The sequence below is a fragment of the Narcine bancroftii genome, chromosome 8, assembly GCF_036971445.1.
Source record: "Narcine bancroftii isolate sNarBan1 chromosome 8, sNarBan1.hap1, whole genome shotgun sequence".
Classification (NCBI taxonomy): Eukaryota; Metazoa; Chordata; class Chondrichthyes; order Torpediniformes; family Narcinidae; genus Narcine; species Narcine bancroftii.
Genome location: NC_091476.1, coordinates 28090511 through 28116945, shown reverse-complemented (window position 1 = coordinate 28116945; position 26435 = coordinate 28090511). Strand labels below are relative to the sequence as shown.

At 38.6% G+C, this 26435-nt stretch overlaps 1 protein-coding gene across 10 annotated transcripts in view; it reads left to right on the top strand.

Annotated features, from left to right (window-relative positions):
• The window catches only part of drp2 (dystrophin related protein 2), a 163496-nt gene that overhangs the window by 86546 nt on the left and 50515 nt on the right, over positions 1-26435 (top strand). For all 10 annotated transcript variants that reach the window (XR_011342985.1, XM_069893387.1, XM_069893394.1 and 7 more), the window contains 7 exons: positions 3649-3793; positions 6196-6352; positions 8649-8766; positions 12735-13003; positions 17492-17638; positions 19786-19864; positions 21309-21369. Coding sequence is in view for 9 of the 10 variants with exons in the window: in XM_069893387.1 (XP_069749488.1) it covers positions 3747-3793; positions 6196-6352; positions 8649-8766; positions 12735-13003; positions 17492-17638; positions 19786-19864; positions 21309-21369 (878 nt within the window). In the remaining variant the exon portion in view is untranslated. The remainder of the gene's footprint in view (positions 1-3648; positions 3794-6195; positions 6353-8648; positions 8767-12734; positions 13004-17491; positions 17639-19785; positions 19865-21308; positions 21370-26435) is intronic.

Here is a 26435-nt window from a genome sequence, read left to right as displayed (position 1 = left end):
GCCCAATTACACCCAATTAACCTACACCCCTGGTACGTTTTGAAACCCTCGCAGACCTGGGAACGGCGTATAAACTCCTTACAGATAGCATGGGATTCGAACCTCAGTCCTGATCACTGACACTGTAACAGCATTGTGCTAACTGCTACGCCAACCGTGCCACCCATTTCTCCTTGATTTCTCTCCATTCCCTTTAATAATTACAGGGCCTTGTATTAATATAGTAATTGTGTGAAAAACAGTAACTTTCCATTTCCATCGTTAGCCAAGTGTGTCCCACTTCTCCGGTCTACCTGCTTAGCATCTACCATGTTTCAAATAAGATCATAAACTGATATTCCTAGAAATTGGACCAGTTAATATCTGTTTTTTTTCTTCATATTAAATATAAAACCTATGTTATGGACATTAGATTAAAATGGCAATTATGTCTGGCCAATTAGTCATGATCTAGTCATTAACCAGGGAATAACATGAGTTAAGATGAAAATATTGGCTTAAATGTTCTGTATTATACATTGGAATTTTTATCAATGGACTATATGGAAAAAAAACACCCCCTAGTTATATATATCAATGGAAGCTTCTGTAATGTCTTTCTGGCTGATCAATCCTCACCTTTAAATAGCTTGGGTCCTCTAACAGCCTAAGAGTTGAATGGGAGAGTTTTTTGCATGAGGGCATACCAATCACAATTGAGACTCCCCTGCCTTCCTCCCAAACATAGTGTTGGTTAGAGCTCTTAAAGTGTACAGGTTCCTAAAAGTGGCAATTTGCGTGGACAGGGTGAAGGTGAAAAACACATTTGGCACACCTGCCTTCCTTGTGCAGTGTACTGAGTACAAAAATATGGACCTCATGATTCAGCTGTACAAGGTGTTGGTGAAACCATGTTTGGAGTATTGAGTGCAGTTCTTGGAGCCCAGATATGTTTGAAGGGCAGCAGAGGAAATACATTAGGAAGCTGTCAGGACCAGAGGGCATGAGTAATAGGGAGGATAGATAGGCTTGGTCTTTTCTTAACCATGGGAGGGTGAGGGAGTGGCCTTATCAGTGTTTATCAAATCAATATGAAAGTTGTCTTTTTTCCAGGAACTAAGGGGTTCAAGGTGAGGGGAGAGAGATTTGAGAGGGACCTGAAGGGCAACTTTTTCACTCACATCTGTATCTAGAACAGGTTGCCAAAGGGAACTGTAGAAACAGCATCATTTTGATGTTCTAAAGACATTTAGATAGATCTATGTATAAGAACTCCTTATAAGGATATGGACCAAAAGTGGGCAAGTGGGATGAGCCTAGAATGCCAATTTGGTTGGCAAGAGCTGGGCCAAAGGGCTGTATGACTTGATGACTAGATTGCTCTAAGTTCTAACTGGCTTTCCAGCAGCCAGCATAGCAATGATATGACTGAAATTTCCATGCACGCAGTCCCAATGGGAACCATACAGGTCATTGCCTAGCATGTGAATTGGTTTATGAAATGTTGGTAAGCCAACATTCAATGTTCACTTGCCCAGTTTTTCTGGAGCATTTCCACTATCTGCAGGATTTATTCCCTGCCACAAAAAGGCTGAACTCCAATTACTTTGCAGTTGTCTTCAAACTCTTTTGATTGGTATGGATTTAGGTACCAACATCTCAAAGTTTCCATGAAAATAAATCATTGCGGACATGAATTTAAAATGAATTGTTTTCTAAGCCACTCTCACAGATCTATTTGAAGTGGGCATATCCAACCTGACTCTTATACACCCATATATTCTATTTTTGGTTTTACACTCACCAGGTCTAAACAGTGAAGAAGGTATTAAATAAGTGGAAGTGAACTGTATTGTCAAATGTTTGAACTCGTATCCCTAACAATCAACTGAAATCAGAGCTACATATTTATGTCAAATGCATGAAGTGTCATTCCACAGGAGTAAAATAACAGATTAACTTCAAAACTATCTATAAGTTGAAACTTATTTATGGTGTGAAAAATAAAAAAATTTAAAAAATTTAAAAAAAAAGTTGAAACTTAATAAAATCTTCCAAGATAATGAATTGAAAAAGTTAGGTTGAAACAATAATTCCAGAGCTGAATGAACTGTAAGACAAGAAAATAGAATTGCAGAATTATGTTTTGGAAAGTTCATACTTAAAGCACTATTTTCTCCCTGCAGTAAGATCAGAAACTAGAAAACATAGCGGTCAGGACAAAGTAGATGTTGCAATGGTAACATTAAAGAGTTGGCTTTCCAGAAGAATCAGATTAAAATGTTTAAATGGCCTTGTTCACATCTAAAATTATGGCCAAGATCTTAGCCTAAATATTTGTAATGCATTTTAAGAAGACAATCATCAATTTTTAATTGTTATGGAGAAGCTGTAAAACTCTTTAAAGTTTGATTGGTAGCAATCAATTTGTTATTCATAACTGCACTGATATCTACCAGTGTTTCAAGTCAAAAAGAAAACTGCTGGAAAATCAACCGAACATTTGCAGTGCACGACCGGTGAAGCAGGAGAACCGTATAGAATATCTTCATAATTATCTTTTTTTTTCAGTCCTTCATTATTGGCTGCTACTGTAGTAAAATACATAGCAGATGTTTAATTGTTAGATTATTCAAGGTACAAAAACATCATTATTGCAAGCATGGATCTCTATACCCATTTATACCGATGTATAAATTGGAAGTGACTCACCTTATAAAACTTATCAGGCAGGGAGGACTCACTTGACATTTCTGCATTTTTGCTTATTCGTTACCAGCTAATAAATATTGCTTTGAGTGAATAAAACAATTGTAACCATTATTTTACCATTACTTTCATAATTTTTATGCAAAGCCAATGCTGTTGCCTTTACCTGAAGGTCTTACCTAATCTCTGGGCTCTATGCTAAAATATAAAGTTCAAAGTTCAAATTTATTGTCAGAGTACGTACTTGACATCACATACAACCCTGAAATTCTTTTATTCCTGCAGCCAAGGCAGGATTTCTAGAAATTTCTATTCTATCACCTATTAGGTCCTCATATTCAAGGGCATACATTGCTGATATGCCATCACATAGCGTTTGGGTTATATAGGTATACCCCGCTTTATAAAACTAGAGCGTTCCTAGGAAACCTTTCATAAGCTGAAATGGCGTAAAGCGAAGACTCATTCACTACTATCGGAGGCTATTTTCGTAAAAGCGAAAACCCATTCAAATCCTTTCATAAAAGCGAACATGGCTTTCTATATAAAAGTGAATTTTTGCAATCCAAATATTCGTAGAGCAGCGTATACCCATGCATCAAAACTATTGTGCTTCACATCTTCACTAAGTTTTGTTGTTTTATATTAGTTTACAGATGCTTAAAAACTGTTATGGCATCATCAATGGTGTAATTAAAACTGAAAGGGAGCCGAAATCACCGAAATCACCCACCAGGACAAGGAACAAGTGTCAAATGAAAAACCTCGCTGATTTTTGGACCGTTTTCTATTATGACTTCAGAATTCCAACACCTGTCATTGTTACCTTTTGTGGTATTACATAGTAATCCTGTGATTATTACTTTTGCTGCTGTTCACAAAATCACATTTTTAAGAAATCCATAATTTCATGCAAACAAACGGCTTTAAATACATGTTTTATTTTCATTGTCTTCGTAGTTAACATTGTTAATTCAGTATGATGGGAACAAATGTAAAAACCAAACAAAGAGAACAAAAGAATTGAATCACAGATATCACCTCAGCACTTCGAGGAGATGAACCTCTGCTGGAACGAGATCAAGAAGAAATCTCAAAATATCAGGTGAATCCATTCATATTGAAATCTGATCAGAACTCCAGAGCCCCTAATTCAACCCTGATCTCTGATGTCTGGGTTTCCTCCTTCTGCTCCAGTTTCCTCCCTTATCCCAATGATGTGCTTGGTGACTTCAATGGCTATTATAAATTACCCATTAATGACAAAAAAAAATGGGAGCTTGTTGGGGATGTTTGAGAGTGACTTAAGTCATAGTGCTACAGGAAAATAAGGAGAATGTGAATGAGACTGGTGGGATTGTTCCCCTGAGAGCTAGAATGGACCCAATGGGCCAAATGGTCTCTTTAGTGCATTTATAGTAAATCCACCATTACCCATGGTCACTCATTGTTGGTATAGAATGCACAACACTTTAGGATTAATGTGGAGCTACAGAAATTAGAACTTCCCACATTTTCAAGGATGCTGTCCTGAGCGTTGAACTCAGTCATATCCATAAAAAGTATATTTACTTCTGCCTGTGCTACAACTAAACTGGGTTTGCTTGATGTGGATTTCAAACCATGAAAAAAAAAGGATTTGCTTCTCCCACAGCAGCTTTCTTTATCTTGAAGAACATAAAGATCACCCAGGCAAATTGAAATCTCTTTCTCAGAGATTTGTTGTAGGAAGAAAATGTTTGCATGTTTTGTTTAAAAAACAAACTCCAGCCAAGTCAGTCTTTGAAAGATTAAATAAAAATCTATTTAAATCACAAATTTTAGCATTCATCTTTTAGAAAGTGGAGGTGTGAGTTGAGTTCAACAGTTCAGCAACAAAAATAGGATTTAAATCTCATTTGCAGAAATACTTTCTTTTCATAAAATATATGCAGAAGAGACTGCTGTTCTGAGTGAATGTTATTTCTGAGGTCTTCGATTTTGTAGATTTAATTTAGCTTACAGTCCTTGGAATTTTAATTAGAACGAAGAAACTCCAAAAATATCCCTGTCTTCCTGAAGCAAAGGATAAATGATTAATTCAGGCAATAGGTAAACACAACCATCTCTGCAAATCTAAGGGTAGTTCGATCATTGTTGCAAAGTTTTTCACTGTCCACACACCCCCTTTACCTTGTCACCAGGCAAAGAAAAAGTCCTGGTTTCAATTCCCTATGTACACTGTGTCAGATAAATTCAGAAGGCATGCAATTATGATACAATTGAACTTCTTTTGGAAATTAATGCCTATGAATCATTTAAGGGGATCCCAGGAGAATGCAGCATCACATTTGGTCACTATGTGGTTGAATAGCATCTAGAATTGATGATGGGCTTTTCTATAGAAAGGGGAAAAAAACTGCCCCGATTCTTTTTACAATCCCAGAGTATCAATGAAGAAACAGTTATGGTGGAGGTTCAGGTGGTAAAGTTGGAGCTGACATTTGCAGTGGATATCATTCCAATATACTGTATTTATGGGATTCATTTGATGATCTCTAGCTCAGTGACCAACCAGGTTATTTCTGACACATAGATTATCAGCTGGATGGAAATATTAAAGCAAATCCACAGAAATTAATCTGGTCCTTTCATCAGTGAGGCCCAGCGTTTGATTTTTCCTAAAGGGAGGCTGAAAATCAGCCTTAACTCACAGAAGCACCAGGAAGTGTGTGCCGTACTGGTGAATTTCGTATGGTGTGGAAATAATGATGTCTGCAGACGCTGTGATTGTAGTTAAAAATGCACAGTAAATGCTGGAGGAACTTGGCTGGTCTCGCATGCCTGCCTGCTTTTTGCTGAAACTTGAAGAAGGACTCAGGCCCGAAGTGTCAGTCTTTACTTCTTATGGACATTGTGCGACTGGCTGAGTTCGTTCACCACTTAATGTGTGTTCTTATGATGCATCACTGTCTCCCTGTGTTTGCTACCCTTCCTGCTGAGCCTGCTCCAAGTTGAAATGAATGGGAAAAATCTGACCATGAGGAGCTTTTTATTTGACTTAGTTGAGTTCAAGTAGTTTCATTATTTTAACCTTTTAATGTTAAAAAATATTAGTTCTTTAATTTTTTTTGAAGGTCTGAAGTGATTTTGTATGTTCAAAGACTTTGCAGTCAGTGAGCCAGGGTGGGGATCTCTTCAGCTACCAAAGCCATTCTGTGTACACAGTTGAGCTTATGGCCAAAAAAAACTGTACCTGGGCTCTCCTGGAAAAGACAACATGGCCCAAGGACAGTCGGCCAGCGAGAGTGGGGTAACCAATCAGAATCTGCTTCAGTGTCTCTCAGAAGATGTCCTCTGATTTGAGAACAGACGCAGCCTCACAAATGCAACTAATTTGAGTCATCACACATGTAGTGTGATGGGTGATGCCCTTTTACACTTGCTACCTTTGCGGGAAAATCTCATTATCGACCATTGACTAATAATTCTGCCCCCACCTTCTGCCTTCCTTCTTTCTGTCCGAAGGGCTCGGCTGGAGGCGCTCTCAGATCACAGTGGCAAGTTGCAGCTGTCCTTGCAGGAAATCATTGACTGGCTGACGGTGAAAGACGAAGAGCTGTCAGAGCAGCTTCCCTTCACGGGGGACATTGGTGCAGTTCAGCGCTACAATGAATTTCACTCGGTAGGTGAACACCAGAGTGAAAAGAGTGATTAGACGCAGCTTTTGTGAGGGGATGGGAGGGGCATAAGTTATAAGAAGAGCCAGGACAAGCTGAGACATTTTCCCTCTGGAGCACAAGAGGCTGAGGGTGACCTTCTGAAGATAGATCAATCATGAAGGACATAAATAATTTGAATATTCACTCTTTTTCCCAGGATAGGAGTCTGAAACTAGAGACTATCTAGAGATGAGGAGGGAAAGGTTTAAAAAAGAACTGAGGGGCAACTTTATCACACAGAGGCTGGTGGGTGTTTGATATGAGCTGCCAGAAGTGGTTAGAGGCAGGTACAATTATGACATTTAAAAGATGTTTAGTCAGGAACATGGGAAGGAAAGGTTTCGATGGATATGAAAAATGGAACTAATTCACACAATTGGAACTAGCTCAGGTAGATGAAGTAAAGCACAAAAGTCTGCAGATGCTGTGATTGTAGTAAAAACAGAGATGCTAAAGAAATTCAGCCGATCTCGCAGCGTCCATAAAAGGTGAAGATATATTACTGACATTTTGAGCCTGAGACCTTCCTCAAGGTGCGAGCAAAAGCTCAGGTAGATAATTTGATCAGCATTGGGCTGAATGTCCTATTTCCATGCTGTAAAAATATGACTCCAGGACTTGTATGTGGCACTTTAGTCATAATGACTTAATAAGCAAAAAGAAAGGCAATGCATGTTCAACTGACAGAGTACACGAGGGTTTATATTGCAGCATGACAGCTTCTTGGAAAATCAGGTAGCTGAAGCGTCTCTCATGACCACAGCGTGGACAAGATTTCCTTAGATATAATCCACTGATCACAGTCAGCCGGGTGGAGTGGGGAATATTTCCGACAGAGTTTATTGCCAGTTTCATTATTATAACCACAGATCAAAACCATATCTTCTTGAAATCAAACATCAGGATTTGCAAAATTACAGTTAAGCAATGATGTGCTGAGTTTAATTCTACAAATATTATGACTGAAATATGTCACTCTTAGTGTGTTTTATGTATCTCTGACATTTAAAGTATGCCAGGTTTCAAAATCAAGTCTAGAAATTAGATTTGATCAACTTTTAGAGAAGAATTTATTTAGAAAATCCAAAGTGAGTGGATTCCAATTTCTAAATGGGTTTGAACCCTGACCATTTTTCCCCTTAATGCAAGTCTGTTGCCATTAAACAAAATTGCTAAATTGGGATATCCTCACTTTAAGAAATCATAATCCTGGGAGGGGAAAACCCCGCTTGTAGACAGCAGTTGGTTGGTCATGCTGACAGGTAATATTTCAGTCACTGTGAAGAGGGCTGGAACTCCCAGCAGCCATTCTCGTGGAAATGAGAGAGAACATAGAGAACAGAAAATAGAGAGTGTAAGAGAGGGAAACTGAGTGGGCAAGAAGGAATTGGGTCAGAGCAGACATCCAGGGGGAAAGGGGAAATCAGCGAAGGGGAAGTGCAGTGAGTTTGGGGCCCCTGAATAGAGTGGCATGATCAAGCCCCAAGATGCGATGAGGCCACTGTCACGGGGATCAGTGGGGCACAGATCACATCTTTATCAGTGCCACAGCTTTGCAAAAGGGCAGCATGTGGCAGTCAACGTGAGGAAGTCTGTGAAAATAAAATCAGCGCGCCAAATATGGAAATCGCTTTAAACCGAGTGAACGACATGGGTCACAGGTCATGAATCTGTAAGAGAAACACATGCCAATTACGTGGGTGATGTTATCATCTACACAAAATATAATGCGGAATGAAAGCAGTGTTAGACTGAATCATAAGGGACAAGTGCAAAGTGGAATTACAGAATAGACTGAACTTTCTCCAGAAAAACTGGAAAATCCTTCAAAATGTGCAGGCTGTTGCTTTATTTTGCCCACCTGCCCACAGTGACTGTCAGCAACACGGAGAGGATTCACTTCAGCCGTGCTCTCGAACCTACGATCGGTGATGCTGTGATTGCCATCCAGTTGACACATCAAAAATAGGCACAATTGTTTTTTACTCATTCAGTTTCTAGGCTCCAATATTATCCGCCCCAAGCCCTAACTTTCCAATCAGATGCCTGTGAATGAATGCACTGCAAATTAAATCTCCCGACTAGATTACTACTTAAATAAGTACCTTAAAAAATGTTGTGAAGACTACTCGTATTTCTATTTTACTTCCTCATTCAAATTCAAAATACTTTGCTCAAGCAATTTGTTAATCTATTAAATGAAAACATTTGATTTCTGCACCTAAAAATTAATTTTCTTCCTGCATTACTTTAATAAAGGTTTTCATGGAAGACGTAAAGACGAAAGGACCATTCATATTGGCAACTTTGGAGTCAGCGCAAACATTTCTATCCCAGCATCCTCTTGAGGAGACAGAGGAACCAATACCAGACAAAGGTCATAATGTCATTATGTTTACCTCTGGCTTTCTTTGTGCCATTATAGTGTGGACTAGAGAAAGGGATAATTTGAAGGACTACTGTTGACAGACACCAACATATACAAGCTTCCTTTCAACTGCTGATGTTTGTTTCTATTAATCTTTTAGGCCATATGAATTATTATTTTAATTTTTTTCTTACAAATCCCATAAGAATAAGAAAACCTTGTTTCAAAGATACTCACCCAAGAGAGGAAAAAAATTGGCTTGCTCGAAGAACTCACTTATTGTAGCTCAGAGATCTGAACTTCTATTTGCGTTCTTTATTAATGTTAGGAAAGTTGAATTTCATTTGAGGTCCATACCTATCATGAAGTTTACCATTTTGTTGTTCTGCATTGTATGTATAATGGCTACAGTGCATTCAGACTACAGTTCATACAATTAGTAAATTAATTGCATTAAAGTTACATTTGACCTCGGGCCTTGTACTTTTTGCTAACAGATGTGCCCCTGGAATGTTTATTAAAGAAATGGAGGAAGAAATCAATCTGCTTAACCTTGGTGAACTAAAATGATCCAATGTTAACATTTTTTTGTGTGTTTTCTTTTCCATCTTTTATTTAGCCTTAATTTTAATTATGTTCCACAATGTAATTTTCTCAGTAGTATTTTCCTTTAAAATATTAGTTTTCATTCACTGTGTATTTTTTTTCTTCATTATTTTTGGCAATTTGGAGGTGGAAGTAATGAATTCTTCACAACACCCTCCATTTCTATCCATGCAATATTCCAGCCAATATTTCCTCCAGCCCTCCTACCCCATAATCCAACAAAGTCCTCTTATACCGTTGGACTGACAATGGATTGACTTCATCCTATTTCAACCAGTTCTCTTGGTATATGATGCCCTCCATAATGTTTGGGACAAAGACTCTTTTCTTCTTTATTTGCCCCTGTGCGCCACAGTTTTAAATCTGTAATCACACAATTCACATCTGATTAAAGTCCACATTCCAGATTCTATTCAAGGTTATTTGTATACATTTTGGTTTGACCATGTAGAAATTACAGCACTTTTTATACATAGTTCCTGCATTTCAGTGCACAATAACTTTCGGGACATTTGGCTCCAAAGGTGTTTGTGATTATTCAGGTATGCAGGCATAAGAGAGCTGAACTTTCTTCTGAACGTTTGATCACCTTTGGAGTCTGTAATTGCCATTTGCCATTTTTCAGCATGACGACCAAAGTTGTACCAATGAAAGTCAAAGAAACAAGGTCCAAAGGCAAAGCTGTGTGAATGATGGTGACATTTTGGTAACCAGATTTGTTTCTTTCTTTTCTTTGATTTTTTTTCCTTTTCTTTCTATATTTTTTCTTCCTTTTCTTTTTCTTTTCTCCTTTTTTTTCTTTTTCTTTTTCTCTTTGCAGGTTATTATTTGGGGGAGAGTTGGTGGAATTTTAGGGTGTATATCATAATAGGTAATGTATAATTGATTTGATTTATATGAATATTGTCCTTTGTATCTGGATATTAATACATGAACGGAAATGTAGATAAAATATTCAAAAGAAGAAACAAGGTCCCACGTGGGAGGTTAGTTCAGAGGTGCAGACACTAGGTATCCATGGAGAGATTGTAAAACAGAGTGTAGTAGTGGAAAATTGCTTTTCACATGGAGGCCTATGATTAGTGATGTGCCTCAGGGATTGGTGCTGGGACCATTGTTGTTTGTTGTCCATATCAATGGTTTGGATGATAATATAGTAAATTGGATCAGCAACTTTGCTGATTACACTAAGATTGGAGGTACTGTGGACAGTGAGGAAGTCTTTAAAAGCTTGCAGAGGGATCTCGGCCAACTGGAAAAATGGGACAGAAAATGGCAGATGGAATTTAATGCAGAAAAATGTGAGGCATTCCATTTTGGAAGAAGAAACCAAGGTAGGACATACACAGTAAATGGTAGGGCACTGAGGAGTTCAGAGAAACAAAGGGATCTGGGAATTCAAATACATAGTTCCCTGAAAGTGGCTTCACAGGTAGACAGGGTTGTGAAGAAAGCTTTTGGCATCTTGGCCTTCATAAATCAAAGTACAGGAGTTTGAATGTTGTGATGAGGTTGTATAAGACGTTGATGAGGTCAAATTTTGAGTAGTTTGTGCATTTCTGGTCGCCAAACTATAGGAAAGATATCAGTAAGATTGAAATAGTGCAGGAAAGATTTACTAAAATGTTGCTGGGTCTTCAGGAGTTGAGTTACAGGGAAAGATTAAACAAGTTAGGACTTTATTCCTTAGAGCGTAGAAGAATGAGGAAAGATTTGATAGAGGTTTATAAAATTATGAGAGGTATAGACAGAGTTCCACTTAGATTAGGAGAGATAAATACAAAAAGATATGGCATTAGGTTGAAAGGGAAAAGGTTTAGGGGAAACTTTTTCACTTAGAGAGTGATGGGAATGTGGAATGAGTTGCCATGTGATGTGGTAAATGTAGGCTCATTCTTAAGTTTTAAAAATAAACTAGATAGATACGTGGATGGGAGAGGTCTGGAGGATTATGGAATGGGTGCGTCAGTGCTGGGCTAGCCGTATGATGTTTTCAGCACTGACTAGAAGGGCTGAATGGCCTGTTTTCTCTGCTGTAGTGTTCTATAGTTATAAACCATGATGAGGCTGGAAAAATAAGAATAAAACAGTAAGAGACGTCACCCAAACCTTAGGATTACCAAAACCAGCTGTTTGGAACATCATTAAGAAGAAAGAGCATAATGATAAGCTCAGTAAATGCAAAGGGACTGGTAGGCCAAGGAAGACCTCCTCTACAGATGACAGAAGGATTCTCATCACAATGAAGAAAATTCACCAAACATCTGTCCGACTCCAACAGATCAGAGACTATTTTCAGGAGGCAGGTGTGGATGTGAAAATGATTACTGTCTGCAGAAGACTTTGTGAACAGAAATACAAAGGCTGCACTGCAAGATGCAAACCACTAGTTAGCCACAGAAACAGGATGGCCAGATTACAGTTTGCCAAGAAGTATTTAAAAGAGCCTGCAGAATTCTAGAAAAAAAGGTCTTGTGGACAGATGAGACCAAGATTAACCTATATCAGATTGATGGTAAGAGCAAAGTGTGGAGGTGTAAAGGAACTTCCCAAGATCCAAAGCATACCACCTCTTTTGTTGAACATGGTGGTAGGGGTGTTGTAGCCTGGGCATGTACGGCTGCCACAGGTACTGGAACACTTACCTTCATTGATGATGTAACTGCTGATGGCAAAATGAATTCTGAGATGTAAAGAAACATCTTATCTGCTCAAGTTCGACCAAATGCCTCCGAACTCATTGGATGGTGCTTCATCCTCTAATGCGAGACAATGATCCCAAACATACTGCTAAAGCAACAAAGGAAAGTTTCAAAGCTCAAAACTGGAAAACTCTTGAATGGCAAAGTCAGTCACCTGATGTAAATCCAATTGAGCATGCCTTCCATACGGTGAAGATAAAATTCAAGTCCCCCAAAACAAACAGGAGCTGAAGATGGCTGCAACTGAGGCCTGGCAGAGCAGTACCAAAGAATATACTAAGCACCTAATAATGTCTGTGAATCACAGACTTCAAACATTCATTACATGCAAGGGAGATGCAACAAGGTACTAAACATGTCTACTTTAATCTATATACCATTTCCATGTCCCAAATATTATGGTGCCCTGAAACCCTGAAATGGGGGTCTATGTATAAAAAGTGTTGTAATTTCTACATGGTCAAACCAAAATGTATAAAAAAAAACCTTGAATAAAATCTGGAATGTGCATTTTAATCACATGTGAATTGTTTGATTATAAATTTAAAACTGTGGAGCACAGGGCAAATAATGGAAAAAGTGTCTTTGTCCCAAACATTATGGAAGGCACTGTATAATAAGCCAGAATGTACATGATTCCATCTAACAAATTTGAATACCTAATTTCAGATATGTCACCAAAGCAAAGAATCCAGAACTTGAGTCGATTCATTTGGAAGCAGGCTAATATCTCAAGTGAAATGTGGGAAAAACTGAGTGCTCGTTGCATTGACCGGCACAGGCACATTGAGAGAACAATGGAGAGACTTTTGGAGCTCCAAAGTGCTATGGAAGAGATTGCTATTGCATTGGATCAGGCTGAGGCTGTTCGAGATTCCTGGGAACCTGTGGGGGATCTCTTCATTGATTCATTGCAGGAACATATTGATACTACTAAGGTACAGTTATAACTATAGTTGTCAGGTAAACATTGATGTGACAAGGAGAAATATTCTTGTTAATGTTAATTATTAATTTGCTTCCTCATACTGCCAACAGTACACCCCTGATTGTATTAGAATAAAATAAAAGTGGTTTATAAATTGTATTTTTTTATGCTTTGTACTTTGGGACTAGAAAATCAGCCTCTTGACCCTGAATTGCTCATAGTTGAAATAGTCTTGGATCATTTCCTTGGTGCATGTGATTAAGCTACACACGCATGAATTTGGAATGGACCACTCTTCAAGATTATTTTGCAATTTAAAAGAACGTGGCTGATTCCTAACTCCCTCCAGTAACACTTCTCCCCCTTGCCTATTAAGGATAATGCACTGAAAAATATTCCAAGCTTCTGATTTTTGTAGTGTTCTATAGTTATAAACCATGATGAGGCTGGAAAAATAAGAATAAAACAATGTCAACATTGTCAACAATGTCAATATTGCTTAAGTTGGAATCCTACAGATTTCATTATCTAAAGTTGACATCCTGTATATTATTGTTCTATCTCTTACCTCTTAAAACATGGAAACATTGCAATAAATTGTACAAAACCTTCCAATTCCCTTTGACTGGGAAGCCAAAAATAGATAAAAATAAAAATTATTGAAAATATCCAAAGGTTAGGTGGAACCGTAAAGAAAAAAAATTGATGTTACTTTTGTTAGAAGTGAAACTTCAAAGACAACATAAATATATAGTTTTGAAAATGTCAAGAGGTAGCATTTATGTGTTCTCCTGTATAATATCCAAAGCATTGTACAGCCACTTGTGAAATTTATCATGTCTAAAGGATAAGAAATGTGAGAGTCAACACAATGTAATCTCAGTGGCAAGGTCATTTGATTTTAATGATTTTTGGTAAGGTAGATATATATGTCTCTGCAGCGAGTGTGTGTGTGTGTGTGTGTGTGTGTGTGTGTGGGTGTGTGTGTGTGTGTGTGGGTGTGTGTGTGTGTGTGTGGGTGTGTGTGTGTGGGTGTGTGTGTGTATATATAAATGCATATATATCCCTTAGTGAACCACAGGGTTTTGTATTGAATTGTCATCTCAGACTAGGCTCAGAAATTGGGTCACAGGAACTTCTGATTCAGGAAGCAGAGTACCTGTGGTTCAAAGCAATACATTGACAAATTAATTCAGTGTAATTTCATAGATTGTCTTATCATTAACAAAGAGGTCAGTCAGTTAAACCAGAGCATCCTTTTCATTCTATTGCTCCCCAGTCCTCTTGTTCTTTTTCAAGGTGCAACAGTTCTTGCAGTTGAATGTGTAGATCCTGGCCAATAAAAATAGCTCTGTATATAATTAGAAAAAGTTAATGAGGAATTGCTTCATTTGGAAGAAGATCATAAGCTATGACATGATAGACTTTCTAACTGTGTCAACAGACAAAATTTGAAGTATATCATGTATATTACATTTTTTGATTTTCTTGTGGGACAGATTGCTCCAGGCCTTTTCTGACAGTCAAGGGAAATCTACAATCCTTTGCCCTCACTCAACAATGTACTGCAAATATTTTAATGGCATATTTCAGAATACCCAGAATGGACACATTTCAACCAGAAAGACAAATTCCAAAAAGTTATCTATAAAAGTTGAAGATGGCATTAAAAAAAAGGGTATCAATCATTTAATTTTTCAAAGCAGGATAAAAAAAATTAAAATTGCAAAGGATAATTTAAAGATTAATAAGGAAGTAAAAATTGGAGTACAAGACAGATCTACCCAGAAATGGGAACAAGTGTTAATGTTGATATTTATAAAAGAAAAATTGCTCAAGGAAGAGTTAGTTCTATAAAAAAGAATCAAGGGGATTCAGAACAGAAAATACATAACGGCAGATGAATTTGAAAGGATTTTTTTATCAGTTATCACTCTAGATAATATATTTAATGGCCCATAAATAACTGTGAAACTGGAATCAGAAAGGAAGGAGGAAGTCGGGAAATTACAATCACCAGGGAATGGTTTTGAGCAAATTGTTAGTTATGAGCTGGTAAGTGGTTGGATATTAATAGGTTCTTAAAAGAAATCGAGAAAGAGATGCTTGATACATTGGTTTCAATATTCTGAAATGTTCTGGATAAGAAACGGATCCATTAGGTGGCAAAACAGAAAAACAGTTCACTTAACATCTGAAAAAGGGAAATGTTAAGAAAATTAATATATCATATGGGCAGTATGGAAAAATCAAGGTAATCAGGCAAAGTCAACATGAATTTAGTAACAACGTACAGTAAATGTTGGAGGAACTTAGCCAGTCTTGTCGGATCCATAGGACATGGAGATATATTACCGACATTTCAGCCCTGGGCCCTTCTTCAAAGTATAAGCAAAAAGGAGGCAGATGTCTCAATAAAGAGTGGGGAGAGAAAAATGGAAGAATGGGAGGGGGAGGAGTCCAGATCAAAAGTTGTTAATTGGATATGATAAGAGGAAAGGTGAGAATTGATTGTGGCTCTGTGAAAGGAGATAGAGGAAAATGGGGAGAAAGAGAGACAGAAAGAGAGAGAGAGAGAGAACTGGAGGAAATGAGACAGGGGATGACGATGGGGAGAAGGGGATGCTTTGAATGGAAACCAGAAGTCGATGTTAAAGTCATCCAGTTGGAGGGTACCCATATTGAAGATGAGGTGTTGCCTACTAGTCCACATGATTTTTTCGGAAGAAATATCATGTTTCACCAACTTATTGGAGCTCTAAATAATTAACATATAGTGTGGTTAAAGGGGAATTAGTGGATGCACTGTAGGTATATTTCTAGAAAGCATTTGAATTTACTGTATTGGTCGCCTTATTTCACAAATAATGTGAAAGGTAAAATACGAAAATCTACAGACACCGTGGTTGAAATAAAAACACAAAGCTGGAGAAACTCAGCAGGTCAAGGAGTGTATAGCAAAGATATAGCAAAGATAAAAATACATCAAGGTGATGAAGGGCTCTAGCCCGAAATGTCAGTTATGTATTTTTACCTTAAATAATGTTAAAGATTTGGGAGGATTTCAGAGAAGGTTTACTAAACAGATACCTGGAATGGCCAAGTTGACTTACGAGTTGAAGGGCCTCAACTTGTATTCTCTTAAATTTAAAGATCTTAAAAGATCCTGAAGAATCTTGGGAGAGGGAATTTGGAGAAGAATGTTCCTCTTGTCAATTAACCTAGAATTAAATAAAAATAAGGGCTTAACTGTGATGAGATTAAAAAAAAGCTTTTCTGCTATCAGATCATGAGTCTTTGTTGGTGAAGGGCAAAGGACAGTGAAATCAGAAGCTTGGAATATTTTTCAGTGCATTATCCTTAATAGGCAAGGGGGAGAAGTGTTACTGGAGGGAGTTAGGAATCAGCCACGTTCTTTTAAATTGCAAAGTAATCTTGAAGAGTGGTCCATTCCAAATTCATGCGTGTGTACCTTAATCACATGCACCAAAGAAATGATCCAAGACTACTTCAATAGTAAGTATTTTCTAGATTCTCTGCTATTAATTGGTGTTGAGCTACATTACACAACCATAAAGATAGTCTTAGCAGAAAGTGTCAATCAAATGCATAAAATTTACTGGACAATTTCAGAGATGCTAAATTATCCTATAATGACAAATATACAAACTAGAACTGTCTTTTTAATGTAACATCCACCTGATTAACTCAGCATTATTAAAACTGTAAAGTTTGTTATCCTAAACTTGAAGAGAGTGGGAAACAGGCAAGTGCAAATAATGCACAAATCTGTTTCTTTGCAGAAAATATAGCCCTTTTAAATGCTAACAGCTATGAAATAATAATGATACTGGATGGCATTGCTGAAAGCGCTAAAAGGATCACAAACCTAGCTTGTAAATACTCGTGAATTAAACAAGAGGAGCTTTGTAAAGAGAAACGGAAGATCTCTTTAGTTAACTTGCACAATTTGAATGGGTGTAGAAATTATAGGATGGCAGATGTTGAGTGGAATCTCATAATTGTTGACATCTAGTTACACAAATTTCAGGAGTTCACTAATGCAGATAATTGCAGATATTATCGGTATGTATCCTATTTAGAATTCCAGCCTTCTCCTCGGTTTGAGAATCCTTAACTTCAGCCACAAACTCCAAAGAGCAACACATACAGAGCTAGCATGACCAAATTCCTCTAGCGATTCCTGGCAATCCATACTTATCCTGAAGTAACTTGGATTATGTTGCACATATAAATGATATGTGGCTCTCTACCACTCACTGCAGTTTTCTGTTTTATCATTAGCCAAATTAACAGTAGTTCCTGTTACTTCCACTCTGCTTTCTGAGAAAATTGACTTTATTTGTTATACAATGAACTTTCTTTTTACACATTGCCAACCTCCAGCTAATTGACTAGCGCTATGTTATTAATAAATATTTTCATTCCTGATCCACTTCCAAGTAAATAATTTCTTTGCCTTTGTTTGGTGCATTAGGTATTGAAAGATGAATTGGGTGCTGTTAAAGACGGCATGAAAATTGCTAATGACCTGGCTCACCAACTTGCAATCTCAGACGTGCATCTTTCCACGGAAAATGCCCACCGACTTGAGGAACTGACATCGAGATGGAAGGTCTTGCAGGTATGAGAGGTTGGTAGTCCGCAAGAGTGCAGAGCCCTGGCTGGGGAAATCAGGAGCTCGTAAACTTGTGTGGAGGAACTGTGAAGAAAGCAAAGAGTAAACTAAAAAAATTCTGCTCTTCCATGAGTCCTTAAGGGTTTGCTGGGGTTTTAAACACTTTCTGCTTGATATTGAATTGCCCCGGTGTAGAGCTCGTCGAAAGAATCAAAGACTTGTTGATCCAAACCAAAACTTTTATTAGCAAAAGACAGGAGCTCTTCACAGGTGGCCGAGCAGTCCGGAATGATCCGACCTGGCTAGGGACACAACCCTTTAAGGCCCAGACAATAGGTGTGGCTTAGCTCTCAGCCAATCGCTGTAAGCACAGTCTAGATACTGTAACTATATACACTATATATACATTGGTGATAGATCTGTACTATCACACCTGGCTCAGAACGATTTCAAACCTGGAGCACTCTATGAACCTAGCCAAGTTTGAATGGTAAGTGGAGGTAATTAGTTTGCCAAGGAATTTGAGTCACCAACTTTGAGAAATCAAGGAATAGTTAAATAAGCACAGCTGTCAATATATAGACAGATCAGACTGAACCCACACTGAGTACACTGACCTGCAGAAAGCTTGTAGACTGCACATTATTTGTCTTCTTTATCTGCTCTTGTCACCTTAACATGAAAAAGAATAAGAATTCTTTGGTCTTTTTTCCCTTCCATTAAAACTACTCAACCATTCAATGAAGAACTGTAAAGGATCCCTGTGATCACAAAACATAATCAAGCAAGATATTAATTAAATCCCACAGTCCACTGTTAGAACAATGAAATAATACTCAAGTTTTATCATTTAGAATGAATGTTCCCCTGTTTCATACAGAATGTGATCCTCAATTAAACACCCTAAACTTATAAACGACACCTCATTTTAAACAAGTTGAGTAACCATATTTGTGAATGCTGGAAGCTCATCTAATGACCGAATTTGCTAAGTATATACGCAACTTACTCTGTAGGTGCAGGCTGCAAAAATAATCTTAATATTGTGGCAATTAGAGGTTCTATGGAGAACCTCAGCACCAGAGGAGAAAATTGACCCAAGTTTCAGCTCTTGATCAATGCCCAAATAACCTTAATGTGTGAGTACATGTGCATATCAGGTGAAAAGAATCCCCAATTCTAGTATCATGTACTTCATGGTTAAAGAGGCTGCCAATATTCACCTCAATCAGTGGGGATTTTCTGGAATAAATATATTGTTCAATTAAAAAAAACCTTGTGCAAGGTTTTTTTTTGGAGATTTATTTCAAAACCAAATTATTGCATAGCAAAATTTGTAAGGGAGAAATTGTTCACTGACTCAAGACATTGCATTACATTGTTAATTGTTTTACATAAAGAAGAGCAGGAGTAGGCCATCTGGCCCTTTGAGCCTGCTCCATCACTCAATAAGATCGTGGCTGATCTGGCCATGGACTCAGCTCCACTTCTCCATCCTCCCCATTACCTTCAATTTCCCTCTTAATCAAAATTTGATCAATGTCTTAGATAAAATTAATGGATTTAATGAGGTAGACTCCACTGCTACCTTGGGCAAACCATTTCTACAGACTCACTACCCTCTGAACGAATCAGTTCCTCCTCATCCGTGTTTGACTCAGACTTGTTCGTAATCTCTTGTCTCTCACCCACCACAGGTGAAGTGTCCATGAAAGCACAATGGTGCCCACTGACTTAATGTTCCAGGCTTTCAGCCCTTATTTTATGTACATGTAAACAAAGAAAACCTAAGTCCATCCATTCTTCAGCTCATGTCATCTGCTTTGTGGATTCATCAACATAAATTAGCAATTAGGATCAAGAGTTCAGTTTGTTTACTGTTTTCAGCATATAACTGTTTTATAGTTGAAAGAGTGGGAAAGGAAGATGGGAGAGGGGAAGAGGGGTAGAAATTGGGAGTATGTGCAAGTAAATGCTATTCCATCTTTTATACTGAAGGTATTTCCTACCCCTTTATGTCTCCTATTGAAAAATATTCAGAAAGGAATGACAAAGCCTTTATGACTACTTTCCGAATATTTTTCAGTTCAGTGATCATTTTGATATCATATCCAAATCTCAGGTTCTGACACCAATTGCTCTTCCCTCAACAGGCCTCCATAGAAGAACGCCTTAAGCAGCTTCAAGATGCTCACCGTGACTTTGGCCCAGGGTCCCAACATTTTTTATCCAGTAGGTTCAGCCAAACACATTTTGGTTATGTCATGGGATTACTAAAATGGTGTCCAGGGAAGTTATGTTTAGTTAAAATGACTTTTCCACAATTAAAAAATCCACCATATACTTGATTGAATTAATAAAGTGGTTTGTTTTTCATTTAAAGAAGCCCCCACCCTGAATTGCATTTGTTTCTATTCTCTTCACTTTGAAGTTTGTACACGACAGGTACCAACCGACTTACAACCGTAATTCGGGCTGAAGGATCTGTCATATCTCAAAATGGATGTATGTCAAAATTGTACGTTTGTGTTTAAAAAAAAATAAAGAAAAAATAAAATTAATGCAGTTCATGTTGTATTTGACAAACTTTATACTTTGGCTTGGCTTCGCGGACGAAGATTTATGGAGGGGGTAAAAGTCCACGTCAGCTGCAGGCTCGTTTGTGGGGTAAAGGGCATATTAAGAGCCAAAATGTGCGTACTTACCTTGTTAGTTGGCATCCTGCGGTCTGTAGGCTGGGCGCGGCCAGCTTGATTCCTGTGCACATGCGTGAGTCTTCAGTTGGGGCATGTGTGAGAGTTAAGGGTATGAATTCAATATCGTTAGGGCACTTAACTCTTGCGCATGCGCCAACCGAACTGCAATACGCAAATCCATCACACATGCAACAGCCGAAGACTCAAGATAGCCGCACCCAGCCTACAGACTCCAGGACACCAGCTAGCAAGGTAAGTACACACATTTTGGCTCTTTATGCCCTGTATCCCTGATATAGTTTGTCAAATACAACATAAAGCACGTAAATTTTATATTTTTTTTAACAAATTTTCGATCGTATGTGCGGATGGACGTAAGCCACATAAGGTTGCAAGTCGGGGAGTACCTGTATTTAGAACCGTGTGCACTCATAAAGCACTTCATGCTTTTATCAATTATTCTCCCTGCAATTCACTCAATAATTGCATTGAACTGACTACCTCATTTCCCATTGTCTATCAACCTTAACTTCTTCGCAATGTTTTTAACTCAAAGATAAGACACACATGTTTTCCACGATATCAGGATGTTCCCTGATATTTATTATTGCACATTTATTTCTTGTATCAAACTTATTGAGGAGCTGTCCATTCTCTATTCTTTTCCAAATTTAGAGTGGATTATTTTACTATGGCAATGTGAATATCAAACATTATTTTACTAATATTCTAGGAAAAAGATCATTTGATGTTGTCCCTTAAAAACATAATTAGAAATGTTTTCGTAGCTTATTTAGTGAAAGTAAGCTATTACCTCTGTTGTGGTCTGATCTCTAAATGTGAGTCAAACTCAAGAAAAGAGTATAGCTTTTCAAATACTTGACATAAAAATATAGTTTACAATATTTTATAATATCAAGTTATTTTTAAGTATTTACACACATTTTCTATGTCATTTTCTGTGTGATTCATAATTTCAGCTTCTGTCCAAATTCCCTGGGAGAGGGCTATTTCACCAAACAAAGTACCATACTACATCAAGTGAGTATATTCTTGACAGCACATTCATCTCCCATCCAAGGGTAAATGTATTTGATCTTCACATCCTTTTTAACATCTCCCTTGAGCTTTTATGATTGTACAGTACTCTTAAATTAGTGGCTGCTAAATATACCATTGGAGGAGAAGAAAGAAATGCTTTTATAAAATGTCTAAGATGTCCCAGTCTTCACTATTAACGATTCGTGAAAATGAATTATGTTGGGATTTGAAATTGATTAACTTGAGACATTAAGTAAAGTGGCCCTAGACTGTCAAAGAAGTGAGTGGTGATCTCATTCACACAATCAACATGATTACAGAGCTTAATAGAGGAATGTTAGGATGATTCTGGCTTGAAGCAGGTGTCACGGTGACAATGTAAGGGGTCAGCCATTCAAAATTCAGATGAAAAGAAAGTTTGTCACCTGGAGGAAAGTAATTAAATAAAATATGCGAGTGTTATAAAAGCTCAGTTGCTGAGTCTATTTGTATATTAAGAGATGTATAATGATGCTGAGGTAAAAAATAGGCCATAATCTTATTAAATATCCAAGACCTAGGAGTACTGGTGCATAGTTCCCTGAAGGTGGTGACTCAGGTGGGGAGAGTGGTGAAGAAATCCACACAGACACGAGGAGAACGTAAAACCTCTTACAGACAGCATGGGATTCGAACCCTGTTCCCGATCGCTGGCTCTGTAATATCATTCGCTAACCACTAGGCTAACAGTGCCACTGTGTGCTGAAGTGGACTGGAATAGGTGAGTGCCCAGAGGACCATGTAGGTTGAACCAGTAACATGGACGGGCAGAGATCAAAAAACTAACCCACAAATGCTCAACTGACGGGATGCTTGCCAGGTGTTTGTTGATGGACGGAGCTATATACATGACAGGTGATGAGCTAAACCACCAGGGAACATTCAGGGTGACCTGGAATAGGGATGGAGTGAGCACCAAGGAAACAACCCCATAAACATTTATAGGAAAGGGCACCAGGTGAACCCAGGGTAGGAATGGATGTTGGGGTTTGCTGGTGGAGCAAGCAATATGAGGGTGGCAAGATAAGACATCAGGAGTAGGTTGTCAAGGGACAGAAAGCAACATAACAGTTTGGTTCTCAATCAGACCTGAGCAGCAGAGGGCAGTGTGGTGCTCAGGCAGACCTAAAAAGAATGCAGGAGCTTTGTGCTGAAGTGGACTTGGAAAGGGTGAACAGCCAGTAAACATGGATGGGCAGGAAAGGAGCAACTTACCCACAAATGCACAACTGAAATGGACTGCCACGTGAAGCATGGGTGGGGAAGGGTTGTGGGTGCTGGGTGTTTTCTGGGAACTGAGGAATATGAAGGCATGATGGTTGATGAGCTAAAGCATTAAGAAAAGGTTGTCAAGGGACTGAAAGGGGCTCGACAGCCTGGTGCACAAGTGGTCTGGAGAGGGTGAAGACCCAGCAGATCCTGTCAGGTGAACCAGGAACAGGATGCACCAAGTGGTGAGGAAATCGACCCACGAAACTGCATCTGGAATGGGTCAGACAGGGAGAATAGGTTGTTTGTAAATGAACCGAGCAATGTGAAGTAATGTGGGCTGAGGACAATTTTCAAGGACTTCAGTATGGAAAGGAAGATTATAAAAGATGTCAAGAAGAGGTTTATAGATGAGGTAACAAAGAGTTATAGATTGGGTGAAGAAGAGTGTCTTTGTCTGAAGAGAGGGAGGATTAGACTGGGAGTAATACCGCAGTGATTGACTACCTGGACTAAAAGCCAGAGCTCTGCATGAATATAAATCAAACTGCAGTCCCTTGGAGTTTTTTTGTTAATCCAGTCTCAGTAGTAACTGTGATATTACTGGATTATCATTAAACAATGTCTTGTCCACTGATATCCTTCTGGGAAGGAAATTCTCCATAGTCTGACTTGTGTGCCTGGATCCACTGCTGTGGTTAATTCTCGATCATCTCATTATTTCTGAGAAGTTCAGGATGGTCAGTGTTATGTGCATCCTGAATGAGTCAGTAAAAGCATGAAAACTTTCCAACTCGAATAATATCAGTTACTCCCTCAGCGCTGAGAGAATTTGTGCATTTGCAATTTGACAGCTCAAACAACCTCAAAAACAGGAGATTCTAAACAACCAACTCAATCAGAGATTCGTTTAAGGACTCTTACTTTTCACATTATTACTGAATGTTTATTTTTTTCTGTATTTGCGCAGCTTGTTTTAAATTTCCTTCTTTGTTTGCATTTCTCTATTTTGTATTCATATCTTTCTTCCAAGTACAGTTTGGAGTTACCGGTAATTAGAAATTCTGTCTCGCCCACAGGGAAAAGATTCTCAGGGTTGTACATGATGCCATGTAGGAACTCTGACAATAGCTTTGAACTTTGGGATATTACAGCACAGTTACAATACTCTGAAGCATAAACATTATTGATGAGCTATTTGCAAAGGAGCATAGAGCTGATGGTGTACATATAAAATCCTAGCGGAGTACAGTGTCTCTCATTCTGATGTGAATATATGTGTATCATTGCGGGATGAAATAATTGAATGCTAAATGTCCACCCTCCCTCATTCTGACACTTTTTGACTTGTCCTTGTTCTCAGTTTACTTACCTACAACCCGCTGAGAAATCTTCAGGGTTGCTTCCTCAACTCCTTTGTACAGTGAATGGTTCCTGGTTGCCGGTGGTTTACTCTGGCGCAGTTGCCTGTGGACAATTAGGAAGAATTTACCCGTCACTGCTAGAGATGTTCTTATAAAGAGAGATGATGAAAAGACTTTTATCCACTGCAAAGGAATCTGCTCAGAATGTTCAAGTTTTGTTTTAACAATGCAGGGCAAGGCCATTCATTTCTAATACAAGTTCCTGTCAAGTTGGGAATTGCATTGAAAGATGCGGCTTTGAAGATCGTACTTTTTTAATTGTTTCAGTTTCCATCTTATTTGTATTTTGCCACCAGATAGTCTGGTCCAAAATAAAGGTTAGTGCAGAGAAAATTATTAATCTTGAATTTAGAGCCTCATTAAAATTTCAAGCTCAAAATGAATGCAGAATGAGAACTTTCTTCTTGTGTGAGTGCAGGTTTGCATGGTACACTCTCTTATTCCAGTTGTAAAAGTAATTTGCATGCAAATGAGGGAGAATGGGGATTAGGTTGTGGTCCAGTGTTTCCGGATCATATGTGCATATTGTGCTTTTATTCATGAGTTTGTGTCTGTTTCCGGCACCTCCTCCATTACTTCAGTCTGAATCAGAATCAGGTTTATTGTCAAGACAATGTGTCATGAAATTTGTTGTTATGCGTCAGCAGTATGTTGCAGAACAAGGAGCAAACATTATTATAAATTACAATGGGATAACTGTAAGATTTTTAAAAATAAATAATTAGTGCGAAAAAGAGAAAAAGTGAGGTCATGTCAATTGGTTAAAAAAGGTAAAAGTTCCATTATTTTCATGTAATACTACATTTAGAATGTAACATATGCCTACTGTAAGGCAGGCAGAGATTCACCACTTTGTCCACTGCCCCTCACAGAAACCAAGAGCACCTGGTGTTCCTAGGCGGTCTCCCCTCCAAGTACTGACCAGGCCTGAGCCTGCTTAGCTTCCAAGATCTCATTAGGTGTTTTCATGCTGGACCTCCACTTCGAGGCTGGCTACAGAGGTGAATAAAATTTTTTTAACTGTATCATGGAGCAATGGCTGTCTTCCCTAGCCATCATTTCCCATGCAGCTGGAACCATTCTACCTATTTCCCACAATGGTTCCAGCTGTGTGAAGACAGCCATCGCTCTGCCATATATTAAGCCGTTGATGCTGACAAGCGGCCTCGAAGGCTGAAGCGACCTGTGAGCTGTCAGAGCGGCCGGCGGGGCTGTCACATTCTGCACCGGCCGCCCCTTGACAGCCCCCACCAGCCCCCTCCCTGCCCTAACAGCTCCAACTGGCCCCACCCCCATGCTGACAGCTCCTGCCCTGAGGGGCTCATGGAGAGAGAGGGGTAAATGAGATGGGCTGCGGGCTGACATTGTCACCGTGACGTCATCAATCCGCCCTTAGCCGGCCGCTTTCAGCGGCATTACATTCGTGCTGAGTAGCAGAGCTCAGTGCTTCGCTGCTGACCCTTCCCTCAGGAGGGATTGAAGTCGGCGCCTTGGAGCTGGCCAGGGCGCATTCATGGAGGTAAGTCTCCCGACATAAGGGTGGAGAATCTTCACTTTTACACTTGGGCTTTTTGACTGTATGAAAGGGCCTGAGGCAGAGAGGAAAAAGCTGCTTGTGTAACATTGAGTGTGTGTCTTCAGGCTCCTATACCTCTTCCCTGATGGTATACCTCTTCCCTGATGGTAGCAATTAATGTAGCCAGTAACCATTGCTTGAGAATTGTCCATTTGTATAGTGATCAATATTTAGTAGAAGTTGGCAGTATCAGGACATCTTTTTATTCTTTTTTCTGATATAATCACAAAATGTTACCCTTCAAATTACACATAGCCTTTAACTGATACAGAGTGAAATGCTGAATTAATTTCTCCTTACTGCTGCCCCACTCCATCCACAACCTCAACTCCAGCTCACCAAAGCTCAATGCTTTACCTGTTGTTAAATTGAATCATTAACTAATTTTCCAATTTAGGTGTTTGTATAAAATGGGTTACATTCTAAATGTAGTATTACATGAAAATAGTGGAACTTTTACCTTTTTTAACCAATTGACATGACCTCACTTTTTGGCACTAATTATTTATTTTTAAAAATCTTACAGTTATGCCATTGTCATTTATAATAATGTTTGCTCCTTGTTCTGCAACATACTGCTGTCGCATAACAACATTACTTCCAATTTCCAAGTCTTGTGATGGATAAATTACATCAAATGTTTGAACTTACCTGTGTATATCTGCTGCCAAGTTCATTGTTCTATGCAACAGTGGTACCAGATTTGGCAATGACATCCTTGGGCTGGGGAGGGTTGACATGCCATTGGCCGCATAGTAGTTCTCGTTGCTGTGGAAGATGCATTTGATTTTGTCTCTTATGCATACTGCTGGTGGGAT